A 16393-nucleotide genomic window follows, 5' to 3' on the forward strand; every position below is an offset into this window, starting at 1 on the left:
GCCAGGAAGAGAACTGAGGTCTCCCAGCAAGGAGACCAGTGCCTGTCTGGTGCTTCCCATATATAATGATTAATAAAAGCAGCCTTATAGGAGATGAAATGTTGCATCTCATGGAAAATATAGCAATTTGGATAATGTAACAAGTCCAGAAAGGGTTAAGCAGCTCACAGGCTAAATTAGAATAATTTAACCTTTAGAGACATGTTTAAAAAGTATGTAAATGGTAATTAGGGCCAATTCATGTTAAATAGACTAGAGCTTTGAAATGAAAATCTGTACGGTTAGAGAATTAGAGGTAATACTAATTGTGTTTACTTATATCTTCTTAGATGTTAAACATGTAAACAGAGGGGTCAGGTTGGGAGCAGGAGGCATAGCTCAGTGATTTGAGCACTGGCCTGCTACACCCAGGGTTGTGAGTTCAGTCTATTTAGGGATCTGGGGCAAAAATCTGTCTGGGGATTGGTCCTGCTTTGAGCAGGGGGTTGGACTAGATGACCTGCTGATGTCCCTTCCAACCCTGATATTCTATGATTCCACGATCTATTGATTCAGAGATCAAAAGGGAATATTAGAATTTAGATGAAACCTGTATTTCTCTTTAAAGTCTGTAGTAAACTGTCTATGAACTGCTTCATGGAGACTTACCTTATGCTGATGAATGCAACTAGTTACCTGTGTATACATAGGAAATAAGTAATTCTATTTCTAAGCAACTATTCTTCACCCAGGGAATATCTGCTGTCAAGAGGCTATCATAACCTGCCAGTGGTCTATAAAAGAATGCTTGGGCCCTGATACTGTCACCTTAGATCTACTTAAGTTTCATCAGGGAAAGTTTGAGTTGCAAGACTGTGGTCTCCAGTTCCATTCTGGATTGCCCTGATGTTGGATATTGGACTATAACCTGATGAACTGATTCTGGAACAAACTCTTTGCAACTCAAAGGCTCACCATCTCTACTATAAAACTGCCGAAGAACTTTATTCAGATCTGTATGTGTAACTTTCTTTTTTAATAGATTTTAGTTTAGTTAAGAAGAATTGGCTGTAAGCAGATATTTGGGTAAGATTTGAAAAATTCATTTACCTGGGGGGATAATGTGTCCAATCCTTTGGGACTGGTAGAACTTTTAATACGATTAAGAAGATTTTCAATAATCCTCATCATATTTGACTTGGCTGTCTGGGTGGGAGCTCAAGGCTGGGTTGTTTTAAGAGAATTGTTCTGGCTTCTGGGTAACCAGGAATGTAGTGTAGCTGTTTTGTTGCTGACTTGGTGAATCTAAGTATTAGAATAACCACCAGTTTTGGGGATTGTCTGCCCCATTCTTTGCAGTCTGCCCTAATTGAGCAATCTCAGCATGGCCCCCTGGCACCAATAACAATGTTGAACAATTACAGGTATTGAACTGGACTCGGCATTAGAAAGTTTCCATGACACCAATTGGAATTTGCGTGGGAACTGGATGGTGCAGAGGATTGAGAATGAATAGAATGATGAATTGTCCACATCTAGATCACTGGTCCAAATTTGTCACAGGTCAGTCATGACTGATGGCTGCTGCTGCTGCTAGGAAATGAGTTAACGAGGCTTAGACCGTCCCTCAGGGGGTGGGTGGCTAGGTCTCAGCTGGTATTACCTCTGTCAGTACAGAGGCCAAAGGCGATGAAAAGCAAGTCTCTTCACCCAGCAGGCCAGCTCTGAGAGGGAGGAAGGATGAGTTTGATGGGTGGGATGGCACAGGGAAACTTGCCTGTGCTGAACTGGTCCTGTGGAGGGGTAAGAGGTCTCCAGCATAGCAGAATTTGTAAGTCTGGTTTTGCAACATTTGGGGAAGTGGAGCTCCATCTTGCAGCTGCCAGTTCCCATGCACAGACATGGGGGCCTGCTCTTCATCCACTATTTCCCTCCCATTGCTGCACAGTCATGTTATGGCACTACTAGGGGGAAAGGAAAGAGGAGGGGGGGCATCTGCAGAGGGGAACCATCTCCTTGACCCCCACTGCAAACAGCCAAAGACATTTCTAGCTTCATCCCAACCCAGAAACAGGCTTGATTACAGCAGAGAGGTACAAAAGATCAGGGAGTGAAACAGCCAGGAGACAACAATTCTTGGTGTTGGAGCAATGCCAGGCCTGATGCCTGGCATCTCACAATGGAGCTGTGGGGGCATGGGGAAATAGGAGCCCTAGCAGCTCTGGCCAGTAAATTCCAGCCCAGCCTTTTCTCCAGCCTTAGACATGCTGCAAGAGGGAGATCAGAGGATGAAATCAGTTTACCTCCAGGCCATGTGTATGATGGGGCTGCACAAATGGCCAAATAATTAACACACTACTTGCACATAACTATAGCTCTGGAATCTCTCATCGTTGTATGCATTGTTGGTCCCAGGATATTAGAGAGACACGGTGGGCAAGGTACAGGAACAGCGGAAGCTTCCTAAAAGTTAGGGGGGCCACTGGTGCACAAACCATGGCCTTGTCCCGCACCCTGCCTCTTCCCTCTGAAGCCCTGCTCCATGCTGCCCCTTCTCCTGGGCCTCCCCGTCCCCCCACCCCCACACACTCTCCATTTCCCCCAGACCCCACCCCCATGCTCCCCATTCCCCAAGGCCCCGCTCCCATGTCATCTCTTGCCCCCAAGCCACCCTCACTCACCGTCTGCCCCCTCCCCCTTTAAAAAGTGATGGGGCCACAGTGTCTGTGTGCACCCCCCCCTTCCAGCATAGGTAGTTAGCACATATTTCATGACATCATTCAAGGTGGAGTGGTCTGTTAACACTTCTGCAGTCACAGGACAAAAGAGCAGGGGATATAGACTGTTGTAATAAGCCATAAATCCAATGTCTCTGCTCAATCCATGATTTTTAGGCCATGTCTACATTAGCAAGCTTACAGCGGCACACCTCTATGGATGCAGCAGTGCTGCTGCAAGATCGCTCGCATAGCCACTCTATGTCAATGGGAGAGAAAACTGCTGCTGACATTACAAAACCACCTAAACGAGCGGTGGTAGCAGGGCTGTCCTTAGGATTTATGGGGCCCTATGCAGTACTATTAAACTGGTGCCCCTATGCTCAATGGAAGCCCAGGCTCGCAGCCTGGCAGGGGGAGGATGAGGCAACAGAGGATACCGAGGCACCTAGCCCGCCTCACAGAGGCTGAGAGTCACAGTTCGCTGCAGAGATCCTCTCCCTCATGCAGAATGCGCGGCGCTGATGCGTTCAGCTGTGACTACGGCCCCTGCCTAAGAAGACTGCAGTGTGCACTGGGTGTGCAGGAGCTGACCCGCTCTTACTGTGTCATGGGCAATGGGTGAAGCTGCCACTTGGGGAGTCCAGCTCCCCAGCCCAGCTCTTCTGCCTGTGGCCACACCTATACTCCACTCCTGCTCTGCTCAGGCCCCACCCCCTCTGCCCAGGCCCTGCCCTCTTCCTACTGTCTCCCTCCTCACCCCCTTCCAGCCAAATCCCTGAACTCAGTTGAAGCAAATAACATTTGAAAAACCTCTTCTGCAATTTCTTTCTAAAGAAAACGGAACATGTTTTCTATTGCATGCCAGATGGTGAAGACTGGACAAGCAGAAGATACTTAATTAAAAACACTAAATTTGGGAATTAAAAAAAATGTCAGTCACAGGTTTTTTGATACACCCTGAAGTTTGTCAGATCTATTTGCAAAAATTTTGTAGTAAGGGCAAGTCAGCTATCTTGCTGAAAACAATATTAAATATTATGGAATATATGATGCAACTCTTCTCTGTTTTAGATTTTCTTAATCAGTATTTCTAAACTGAATTTATATTTTAAATGTACTCCTAAACCATTCCAGATTACTACCTATTTAACTGACTGAAACAAAGACATTTTAAATTAATCAGTCAGAGGTTTAATGTGTTCATAACAATGTTCATTGCTTTTAGAAAAAGGGAACACTAATTTACTTTGTGTGATCTCCACAACAATAGACCTGTTTATGAAATTTCACCCCTGATGGCATGGGTGATGTAATTGATATGATGTGACATCATCATAGAACCTAATCACATCAGCCACGCCATCAGGGGCTCATTCACGTGCACACCTACCAATGTGATATATGCCATCATGTGCCAGCAATGCCCCTCTGCCAGGTACATTGTCCAGTTTTGCCAGTCTCTACACAAAAGAATAAAACGGACACAAATCTGACATCAGGAATCATAACATTCAAAAAGCAGTAGGAGAACATGTCAACCTCTCTGATCACTCAGTAACAGACTTAAAGGTGGCAATTTTGCAACAAAAAAGCTTCAAAAACAGACTCCAATGAGAAACTGCTGAACTGGAATTAATTTGCAAACTAGATACCATTAACTTGGGCTTGAATAGAGATTGGAAGTGGCTAGATAATTACATAAATTGAATCGATTTCCCCATGTTGAGTATCCTCACATCTTCTTGTCTGAAATGGGCGATCTTGATCATCACTACAAAAGTTTCTCTTCTCCTGCTGATAATAGCTCATCTTAATTAGCCTCAGAGTTGGTACAGCAACTTCCACCTTTCCATGTTCTCTGTATCTCTATCTTCTTACTGTATGTTCCATTCTATGCATCCGATGAAGTGAGCTGTAGCCCACAAAAGCTTATGCCCAAATAAATTTGTTAGTCTCTAAGGTACCACAAGTACTCCTGTTCTTTTTGCAGATACAGACTAACACGATTGCTACTCTGAAACCTTTCACTTTTAAGTTACTAGGTCCCCTCTAGAGGAAGACTCACCAGGCTGTAGCAGCTAGCTGTGGGAGCCTGCAGGAAGGGTCAGAACAGGGATAGGAAGAGGTGGAAGGGTAGACACTAAGACCCAGGGATGCCCCAAGTTTTTGGATGCCCTATGCAGCTGCGTATGCTGCATATGCTTAAGGATGGCCCTGGGTGGTAGCTGTGTCAGTGGGAGAAGCCCTCCTGTCAGCATAGCACTGCCTACACCAGGAGTTAGGTTGGTGCACCTGTGTGTTGCTCAGGTTGTGGATTTTTGTAGTTATACCAACACTTGTTTGCAGTATAGACCAGGGCTAGGCTTTCATGTAAATGTAACCCAGGCTCATGCAATGGGGCATGCTGTAGTGGCTGAACCACAGAGATATTTAAGAGCCTGTGGCCTGGTCTACACTAAGCGTTTAAACTGATTTTAACAGGTTAAACCGATTTAACGCTGCACCCGTCCACACGAGGCCCTTTATATCGAAATAAAGTGCTCTTTAAACCGGTTTCTGTACTCCTCCTCGACGAGAGGAGTAGCGCTGAAATCAGTATTACCATATCGGATTAGGGTTAGCGTGGCCGCAAATCGATGGTATTGGCCTCCGGGCGGTATCCCACAGTGCACCATTGCTGTCCAGAGTGGTCACAATCTGAACTTGGATGCCGTGGCCAGATAGACAAGAAAAGCCCCGCAAACTTTTGAATTTCATTTCCTGTTTGCCCAGCGTGGAGCTCTGATCAGCATGAGTGGCGATGCAGTCCCAAATCCAAAAAGAGCTCCAGCATGGACCATACCGGAGATACTGGATCTGAACGCTATATGGGGAGACAAATCTGTTCTATCAGAGCTCCGTTACAGAAGACAAAATGACAAAGCATTTGAAAAAAATCTCCAGGCTATGATAGAGAGAGGTCACAGCACAGTGCTGCGTGACAAGCATAACGGAAAGCCAAAGAATCAAATGGACGCTCATGGAGGGAGGGAGGGGGTACGGAGGACTCCAGCTATCCCACAGTCCCTGAAAAGCATTTGCATTCTTGGCTAAGCTCCCAATGCCTGTAGGGTCAAACACATTGTCCGGGGTGGTTCAGGGTATATCTCGTCAATTTACTCCCCCTCCCTGCCCCGTGAAAGAAAAGGGAAAAAAATCGTTTGTTGACTTTTTTCCAATGTTTTTTTCCAATATACCGTATGTATACTGCATGCTACTGGTAGACACAGTGCTGGGGCAATGAACAGCAGCATCCTCTCTCCTCCCTTCCCTGGTGGCAGACAGGCAGGAGGACTGGTAACCGTCCTTGTCATCAGCCTGTGAGTGCTCCTGGCTGGCCTCAGGTGAGGTCGGCCGGGGGCACCTGGGTAAAAATAGGAATGACTCCCAGTCATTCCCAGTAGATGGTACAGAACGGCTGGTAACGTCTTCATCATAGCAACTGGGGGCTGAGCGCCATCAGCCCCCTCCCTTTCATGTGTAAAGAAAAGATTCTGTACTGTCTGGACTATTATAGCAGCATGATGCTGGGCTCCTCTCCCTCGCACCGTTTAATGTCCTGCCTGGACTATTATAGCAGCTGGAGGCTGCCTCCCCCTCATTTTCTCTCACTAACAAGTCAGTGTTTCTTATTCCTGCATTCTTTATTACTTTATCACACAAATGGGGGGGAGGACACTGCCACGGTAGCCCAGGAGGGTTGGGGGAGCAGGGAAGCAACGGGTGGGGTTGTTGCAGGGGCACCACCTAGAATGGCATGTAGCTCATCATTTCTGTGGGATCTGACATGGAGCGGCTGTGCTCTCTGGTACACTTGCCCCATATTCTAGGCAGGACTGACTATTTTTAGATACCATAAAGGAGTGATTGACTCAGGGAGTAATTCCCATTTTTGGCTTTGTGCCCTCGGCCGACCTCAGCCAGGGGCACCCATGACAGCAGCAGACGGTACAGAACGACTGGTAACCATCTCTGCCATCTTGCAAAGGCAAATGAATGCTGCTGTGTAGCGCTGCAGTATCGCGTCTGTTAGCAACATCCAGTAGACATACGGTGACAGTAAAAAAAGCTGAACAGGCTCCATGATTGCCATGCTATGGCGTCTGCCAGGGCAATCCAGGGAAAAAGGGCGCGAAATGATTGTCTGCCGTTGCTTTCACGGAGGAAGGAATAAGTGACGACATTTACCCAGAATCACCCGCGACACTGTTTTTGCACCATCATGCATTGGGGTCTCAACCTAGAATTCCAATGGGCGGGGGAGACTGCGGGAACTATGGGATAGCTACCCACAGTGCAACGCTCCAGAAATCGATGCTAGCCTCGGACCATGGACGCACACCACCAAATTAATGTGCTTAGTGTGGCCGCGTGCACTCGACTTTATACAACCTGTTTTACAACACCGGTTTATTTAAAATCGGAATAATCCCGTAGTGTAGACATACTCCGTGACAGCATTCTTGCTCAGAGATCTGGTTTAGCCCAGGCAAGAGGCAGTCATGCCTCTAGCTCTGGAGGGTGCTGGGGGTTCAGTCCCTACTAACTCTAATTCACTAAGGGCTGGGGTTTTTATGTAAAAATATTAAGAACAGAGTCCTTAGGCTGGAATCCAACATTCTGGGTTCAAACTTTTCAAATTCAGAATTGTGCCCTTACCTTCAATTTGAGGCCAAACTCATGGATGGCCTGGAAGGGACGGAGCACAGATGCCTGATGCTTTATACAGTCTGTTAAATCTTATTTAGTAAGCCAGCCTCACTAACAGTCCATCTCCTGCAGGTGCTGGAGGCTGTTCACATGAGAGGGAAGGGAACAATGGCTTACCAACAGGGCAACTGGATCCAGACTGGTTGCCCCCACTCTGGTCTGGGTTGGGAAGGTCAGTTGCTTTGGTTTCAGAAGGGTGGGAAGGTACTTTGGGGGAGAACAAGAAAATATGTTCCCTAATAAAGGGAGGCAGCAGCAGCTCTGGCTGCACATGGACAGGTCTTTCCTGGAACACACAGCTACTGGAGAGAGAGGAGTCTTATTTCAGAGAGCCTGATTTCAGCCTTGGAAAGCAGGATTCCTCTAAGAGAGACTCTGACCATGGGGCAGCAGGGAGAGAAGCCATCAGTCATGGCCCATGTACAATTAAAAGAACAACTGAAGGGCTGAATGCACCCAAGGAATGTGCCTGCTACATGGCCTCACGAGTATGAAACTAGCATGTTACTAATTTAGAGGACTAGGAAGGGGACCGGGAAGGAGATATGGAGCCTTCTGACTCTAAGCCACCCATTGGAATCTGGTCCTAAGCAAGCAATGACAAAGTTGGTCCCATCTGGCTGGTAGTCTGTATGAAATATATTGGGAGTCTTGGACAACTCTGTAGGGGACAGGTGTCCTCACCCCCAGGGGGCATCATAACTGGCACTACTAGGCACCCGTGGCACTCTCAGCTGAGAGGCCAAGAAGACATGGAGACCAAAGGTGAAACCCTGGCCCCTGTTCAGTAATAAAACTCACAATGACTTCAGTGGGGCCATGCTTTCACCCTACATTCCACTAGAGGAAGGAGGTCCCTCCAGGTCAGGATTAATGCATTGGGAAGGGGGAGACATCCATTGCTGCTCCCCATGCTGTGTTTGCTCTGGGCACAGATAGGCTCCAGGGACCTCAAAGGATTACATTAACTTTAAAAAAACATAAGGTGTGGAGAAGGAGGAGAGGGACATAAAGCAGGGACATAAATCTTCCTTAGAGGTTTTTAAGGTGAGGCTTGCCAAAGCCCTGGCTGGGATGATTTAGTTGGGGTTGGTCCTGCTTTGAGCAGAGGGTTGAACTAGATACCTCCTGAGGTCCCTTCCAATCCTGATATTCTATGACTCAGTGCACTGGTCTCTCCCAATTCAACAGAAGCGGTTTGCTCACACCAAGGGCAGAGCTTGCTCCCACGTGGCCTAGCGTTCGCTATAAAATGCCCTGCACTCCAGTGAAAAAAGGAATGCAACACTACAGGCTTGGCCTACACTTGCCAGTTACAGCGCAATAAAGGAGCCCTGGGCACACTAGCTCACTCACTGTTCACACTGGTAAGGCACGTAGAGCCCTCTGACTCCACAGCTACAGCGCTGCTGGTTCTCCACCTCAGCAAGTGGAATAACATTTGCTGCGCCTTGGCGACAACGTCCAGGTGTCAGTGTGAAGGAGGCGTTGTGTTACTGAACTCTGATCCGTCTCCAGAAACGTCCCATAATCCCTTAAGTCAAGTGGCCACTCTTGTCACTGTTTTGAACTCCTGTAGGAATGCAGAAATGCCCTTTCAAAGCTCCATGTCTGAGAGCTGGCATGCAAGCCATTACTGTGGAATGCTGGGGGGAGGTCTGCAGCTGTCTGAACTTACAAGACAGCATGCTGACATGCTCTCAGCCCCCAAAAAACCACATACACACAACACACTCCCTGTCACATTCCCCTCCGCCACCCCATTTGAAGAGTACGTTGCAGCCACTTGTATGCTGGGATAGTTGCCCATAATGCACCACTCCCAATGCCGCTGCAAGTGCTGCAAATGTGGCCATGCCAGTGCACTTGAAGCTGTCAGTGTGGACAGACTGCAGGGCTTTCCCTATTGCGCTCAACAAAGGCTGGTTTAACTCAAAGCACTCTAGGTCTGCAAGCGTAGCCATGCCCTGAGCTTATCGTCTGCACCTTTTATCCAGGGCTGTACATGGTGCTCATTGCCATGGTATCTGAGGGCCTTTCACCTCCTGCAGCTCAGAGGAAAACCATCATCACTCCAAGAAATGGAGAGGAAATAAAAACCAAGTGAGCCAGACAAAAGCACCAAAGAGAAACTACTTGGAAGAGAGAAGCTGAAACAAGTATATGCAATACTCCTCCAGTGACTGCAGACATGCAGGAACCTAGGGCTGCTCACGGGCAGACCAGGGCTCTGTCGGGAAGTTCAAGCTCGTTCTTAGCCAAGAGAAAAATGCCCAACATTTATACAATGCTTTCCATCACCAACAATCCCAAAAGATGCAAATCATGCCGCCCACTAGTGAAAAACAGCCACCTCTGGAGAGGAAGACAGCATCTGTTTCCCAGTACACAACAAAACAACATAACAGTTTAAAGCAGGAAGTGATGAAGCCTGGCATAAAACCACAAGGGGATTTGGTCAGGAGGAAATCAAGGCGAACACCCTTGATCTCAACAAAACCATCTGGTCTCTTCAATGCTCACAAACAGTCAGGACTCTGTTATGTCTTGTGACATATGTTCAGCAGCCCAAGGAGTTCCTAGCATTGCTTCAATACTGACTTACAGGGAAGAGCACTCCCTACTGCAGCACCAATACTCAGCAATGGTTTATTTTTAATGGGAAGACAAGAGGAGCTTCCATCTACCCTGGTGGGGGTCTGCATGTATTAATCGATGCATGCATTGAGCGGAAGTGAGGAGCCTCTAAAAGTCTCTCATGGTACAGGAAGAATGCATGTAGAAAGCTTCTGTACTCACCACAGAGCTGGACTGGGAGGGCCAAGACATGGAGGACGAAAAGGAGCTGCAACATCCTGGGCTCCATATCTGCAGTAGGAGGGAAGGCAGTGGGGAGATGTGATCAAAGCCCTGGCAGGGAGGCCACACACTGATCTGCAGAGCCTGGCGACTGCAGTGCTGAGCCAATTCCTTAGAGGTCACTGATTAAACCAGAGAAGTGTCGCAACAGGATCCTCTGCTTGGGTTCAGGAGCTAAGTCAGCAGAAAGAGAAAGGACTTTGTCTGAGTGGAAAATGAAGAGAAACCCAGAGAGCTAAAGCTGCAAGGAGGTGCAACTGCTTTTCTTTCCTGCTTCTTTTTGCACTCTCCTGGTAATCCGCCCTCAGGGACAGTCTCCTGTTCTCGTACAGATAGTATGTTGGACATCTTAACCAGGCGGACTGAAGCTTTCAGCCCCTTCTCCTGGGCAAATAACAGCAGAACAATGCAGGGTCAGACAGCCCTGACAAGCGAGTCAGTTTCACACTGGTTTAACTTCACAGGAGCCACTACTGATTTACACAAGTGTGAGGGGAAAGTCCGGCCTGCTGAATGCCTGTGAACTGCTAGAGAAGCTCTTGGTGCTGGGTTTGAGGGACGTGGAGCTGGGGAGGGGGAAAGAGCTACTCAAACCATTTCCATGTCCCAGAGCTAGGAAACTGCTGCATCCCAAGGATGCCCTCCCCCAGCTCTGAACGGGCTAGGACAGACACCTGGAAATAGCATCAGAAACAAGCAAAAATGGCTGGATCATTCATGGCCACCAATAGCACTGGGGTTATGCACATGCTAAGGGAACAGTGGGCTGAATCCTGGCCTCAGTTATGGGATAGAACTCCAGTTACTGAAGTCCAGGGAGCATCTCTGGATCAGGTGTAACTGATTGCAGCGTTTGGCTCACTATTTATAGTTGTTAACCCAGTAAACCTGAAGTTCAGCCCCACTGACTGTGGATCTCTCAGGTAGCATTAAACCCAGTCTCTACCCAGATGCACACCCTCCCTTGCCCTCCTGAACAGTAGCCATTCCTTTCACTGGCCTCAGAGCTCATCAGCTGCTGGCAATTCTGGCAGGCCTGATGGACACAGAAGGCTCCTTTTACTGTCCTCACATCTAGACCCCTAAATAAAGCAGCAGCAGATTATGCAGACACAGCTGATGACACATGTTCCGAGTACTAGAGACACGGAACTGCAAACACTCCTAACAGTCAGGCCAGGCCAGTATTCAGCAAGTGACGAGTATTGGTGCATTTTAAATTAAGTGATTCACTCTTCTTTGAGGCAACGTCTGCCCTTCTTCAGGCTATGCAAACATTGCGTGGTCATGGTGATCAAGGGAGGGAACTGGCCAGGAGGAAAGAGTGGACTCATCTTAATGGAATTACTGCTGACACCTATTTTTATATAGCAGTTATCACCATTGTATTCTGCTCTATTCCGTCTGCCCACTAGGAGCTGCTGCATAGGTTCCTTGTCTGCTTCTGCAGCCTGTAATAACACAAGTGCCCATAAAGAGAGGGCTCGGATAAGGGCTGGCCTGCTGCATGGATTCTCCAGAGCCTCCCCAAACTCACAGGATATGGGAACCCTCTCCTTGGAAGGAAGCCAGGTCCCCTTCCCTTTCTGTGGGCCAGAAAATTCCTGCTCCAGATGTCATGGTGCCATAGACACTTGGAGCGATTCAACTCTAGAGCTTTACTGTTCTCCTGCTGCCGGTTTCCCCACAGGACTGGACAAGAGCGCCCCAGCCACTAGTGCCAATACGAGAGGTTCAGAGAAGCAGCCATACAACACTTCATCGCCTCTGCTGGGCTGCATCCTGCTGGAACAAAGCCAGAAGACGTGCTAAGTGTGTCACAAAGCACGTGCACTGCAAACACCAGCCCTGAGCAGACCCGTGGGCTTTAGGACCCAGAGAGGGACGGAAATCTGCCTCTCTTGCACGTAAACAAAACGAGCAGGGGGCGAAAGTTACACCCGATAATGGGCTCGTCCCTGGAAATCCTGGGCTGCCTGGAGTTCTGACGGAAGCCGAGGGTCTTCTGACCTGGAGCCAGTCCGCTAGCCTGAGTGGCTCTGAAACTAGCTGCAATAATACAGCAGTTCCCACTGTGTTTGGGGGGGCTTTCTGCCCCGGAATGCTTCAGTCTCGGGATTTTGGACGGGGGGGGTGTCCCAAAACTCGCTGTTGTAACAGGAGGCTGGCGGGCGCCTTACCCTGGTCACGGGCGCTGTTCGCTGTGATCCCGGAGGCAGAACAAAGGCTGAGCACGGTGAGGCTCCTCACTCTCTGTGCCTGTTGTGGTCATGTGACCTCCCCCCCCCCGCTCAGCTGCTGGAGTCAGCTGTTCGCGTCGTGCCCTGGGAAGCACGGGGGGGGGAGAGGGCTCAGCGCCCACGAGTCCTGGAACGGAAACCGGGGGGCAAGGACCTAAGAAAAGCTCCAAATGGGTTTGATTCTTAATCAACTCAAAAGGAAAAAGATTCAAAATAGCCTGAATTCTAGTCCTGGGTTTGGATTAAGTCTGTTCCCAGGTCACTGAACTTCTAGGTGAAGTTCTAAAAGAAATCCCTCTTCCCCAACAGACGGGGCGACATTCAGAGTCAGGAGGCCCATAACTGCTCCAGGGTGAACTGCTGGGCTCCAGCAGTAAGCCTACAACAGGCCTGCACAACTCAAAGTGGTGAGGGCCATATTACTCCAAAGAAAACAGCTGAGGGCCAAACCCCTCCAGCCCTACTGAAACACCCCCTCCCTCAGCACCACTCAGCCCCTGTGTAAGCAAGCAGGACTCACCCCAGCTGCACCACCTGTTGGTCTTCTTGGGAATTAGCTCATCCCGCCTTGGAGTGCCCTCTGCAGGTCGGTGTCCCACTGCCGCTGGCTCTGTGTCCCTCCTGGACTCCAGTGCCCTTTGATCTGGGGTGCTGCACCCTGGCAATACCCCCACACTCTGGCTCTGGGTCTCCCCTCTCTGGGGAACCCCCAATCCTCTAATCCCCACCTTACCTCAGTACAAGCTACTGCCAGTCACCAACTAGCCCCCACGCCCTGGGCAGACTGCAGTATATCAGCCACTCATCACAGGCAAGATTGGGTTTGGACCTGCTGCCTTCTTCTATAGCTGGGCTGTCCCTCTGCAGCCCTGGTACTGGTCTTAGGCCCTTAGATAGGGCCACAGCTTGGGGGTTTTCCAGGCTGGAGCTCCCATGCTCCTCTAGCCTTCCCCCAACCCTGCTCCACTCCCCCATACCCTGCTCAGCTCCCTAGCAGCCAGACCCTTCTCTCTCTACAAGCAGAGAGAGACTTCCTCTGACCCACAGCCTGTTTATACAGGCCAGCTGGGATGGCTTCCCCAATCAGCTCAGCTTTTCCCCTGCCACAGCCCTCCCTCAGGGCTGTTTTAAGTCCTTCAGGGCAGGAGCGGGGTAACCACCCTGCCACACCCCCCAAAACACATCCCCCCAACCCAGCGCTGCCCGCACCATGGAAACAAACCCTCCTTGCCCAGCACCGCCCCGCCGAAACAGCTGTGGGCCGAAAAGGAAGGGTTTTTTTTGGGGGGGGAGTGATACTTTAATTGAAAAATTCTTAATAAAGCAAACAATTTTTTAAATTATTTAAATTTTTTTATGAATCGTGTAAAAATGAAAAACACCTGTTCCGTTGAAAGAAAACATTTGTACTTTTCATAATTACCTTGCAAATTTAATGAGAGATATTACATCTCTTTTCAGCGACAAGCTTGTCATATTCAGCGGTCATATTTGAAGTGGATATTTTCATAATGTCTTCCAAATGGTTGTCAGAGAAGAACGTTGCTTGTTTTTATTCATGTTCATGATGGAAAATGTTTGTAAGTGCTTCCAAAAATGCTGAATGTTTTCAGTGCAACTTTGATAAGATTCTTGTATTTTTCATCGTCCAGACTTTTGTAGAAGTCCCACAGGCTAAGTTCTCTGTGCTTATTTCAGTAAACTGCCAAACACTGAAGTTCAATAATCTCCAACTGCAAATCTAGTGGCACTTCCTCTGGATCCACAGAAAAGAGATCTTCAATCAGCTTCAACTGGATGTCTTCTTCTTTAGACAGACAAAGTAAGTCTTCTGTCAAATTCTTCAATCAAAAGATTGATGTGCTTTGGGTATTTTTCTCCTAACTCGGCATGTTTGTGCTGAGGGATATGCTGTGCAGAAATGGGAAAGGGACACATTTCACCTTTTGACAGCTGACTTCTGAAAAGTTTCAATTTCATTTTGAAAGCTTTCACTGCTGCACACATTTGACATATACGTTGATTTTTTCCCTGAAGTTGAATGTTGAGATCATTCAGATGTGCTGTAATATCACAAAAGAAAAAGATCTTGATTCCAGGCCTCATTTTCAAGCTCTGGGAATTCTATTGGCCCATTTTCTAGGAATTTTGCTACCTCCTCTTTCAAAGCAACGAAACACTGGAGCACTCTTTCTTGACTCAACCACCTCACTTCTGTATGGTAGATTAAGTCGCTGCACTTGGCATCTTCCCCTTCAAGAAAGGCTCGAAATGTCCTACGTTTTAGTCCTTTAGAACGGATGTAGTTTACAATGGAAACTACCACAGACATTACATGCTAAAATTTTAAGACTTCGCTACACAAAACTTGCTGATGTATAATGCAGTGATATTTGGTTATTTGTCTCCCGATAAATTCTTCAAGAAGACTAAGTGCTCCAACATTTTTTCCCGCACATAGCTGGAGCACCATCAGTACAAATGGCCACCAAGTTTGTGAAATCTAATCCCAATTTATCATTCATGCACTTTATCACTTCACTGGAGATTTCTTTTCCTGTTGTGCGACCCGTCATGGAGCACATGCCAACAAGTTCTTCAGTAATTTCAAAGTTTTTATCAATACCTCTAATAAAAATGAGAAGTTGGGTGGTGTCTTTTAAATCGATGCTTTCATCCATAGCTAGGGAGTAAAAGCAGAATTCACTGACTCTCTGCTTTAACTGATCACTCAGATTGGTAGAAATGTCAGCTATTCTCTGTACAGTCATGCGTGATAGACTGACATTCTCAAATAGTCCCCTCTTTTCTGGACATAACTCAGATACAGCAATCAACATACAGTTTTTTAAAAACTCGCCTTCTGTGAAGCATTTCCCAGCAGCAGCAATTTCTTTAGAAATTTGAAAGCTTACCTTAGTAACCGTATCGTACTCAGCGCTCACTTTCTTGAAAATTTGCTGTTCTCCACTAAGGTTTTTCACTAAACTGGCTGTTTTAATTATTTTTTCATTTGGGTTCAATTTGGCGAGATTGGGATGTTTAGTTTCAAAGTGCTGCCGAAGATTGTATTCTTTCGGAACGACTAACGTTTCGTGACACACAAGGCACAGTATTTTGTCTTTGGAAACAGTACATAAATATTTATTTGTCCATTCAGTGTTGAAAACTCTGTGCTCTGATTCTGTTTTTCTCTTTTTCTTGTCACTCATGGTAGCCATTATGAAGCTCAAGGTTTTGTTGAATAAATTCACACACAAGGGAAACACTCACAGTCACATACAAAGAGAAGAGATCTCTCACGGCGCGTGGCACACTAGCAAGGCACTGACAGTGTGTGGAAGCCTGTAGAGGGGGAAAGAAATGGCACGCATAGGGTAACCAGATCACAGCAGTAAAATAGGATCCGCCCTCTCCCTGCTCAGCCCCACCATTGCACCCCTCTTCAACCCCCCAGGGGTCACTATATTACTGCACACAGCAGTACCACAAATTAAAATACTGAAAATGGATGTCTCCCTCTAGCCACCAACTCGCCGCTCGCCTCCTCACCCCCCCCCCCAAGTATAAAGCCTCACTGCCACTACCTGTCCACCCACCCTCTTGGTTCATCATCCCCCCATGAAAGAAGGGGAGGGGAAAAGGGGGACAGTTTGAAGGGATTTTCTGGGGCTATGAACTAAGCCAGGGAGAGGAAAGGGGGGCAGTGTAAAGGGATTGGATGTGACTGTCCAACACACAAACATAGGGGCTGCAGGGAGCCGGGGGGGTGGGGAAGCAGTGTGATAGGGGCCAGGGAGGGGTAAGGTCCCTGGACCAGGGAAGGGGGCAGCAGTCGGGACAGGG

At 47.9% G+C, this 16393-nt stretch overlaps 1 protein-coding gene across 3 annotated transcripts in view; it reads right to left on the reverse strand.

The window, feature by feature from the left end:
* Positions 1–14509, reverse strand: part of TCN2 (transcobalamin 2) — a 30167-nt gene extending 15658 nt beyond the window's left edge. Inside the window, exons 1-2 of one of the 3 annotated variants that reach the window (XM_050923836.1) lie at positions 13971–14509; positions 10248–10316 (exon numbers count right to left, since the gene is read on the reverse strand). In XM_050923836.1, the coding sequence (XP_050779793.1) occupies positions 10248–10314 (67 nt within the window). In that variant the 5' untranslated portion in view covers positions 10315–10316; positions 13971–14509. Of the gene's footprint in view, positions 1–10247; positions 10384–12487; positions 12580–13970 lie in introns of those variants that run through there. The other 2 variants (XM_050923835.1, XM_050923834.1) reach the window with 2 other exon arrangements.
* Between the last annotated feature and the right edge of the window lie 1884 nt (positions 14510–16393).

The sequence above is a fragment of the Gopherus flavomarginatus genome, chromosome 15, assembly GCF_025201925.1.
Source record: "Gopherus flavomarginatus isolate rGopFla2 chromosome 15, rGopFla2.mat.asm, whole genome shotgun sequence".
NCBI classification, from domain to species: Eukaryota; Metazoa; Chordata; order Testudines; family Testudinidae; genus Gopherus; species Gopherus flavomarginatus.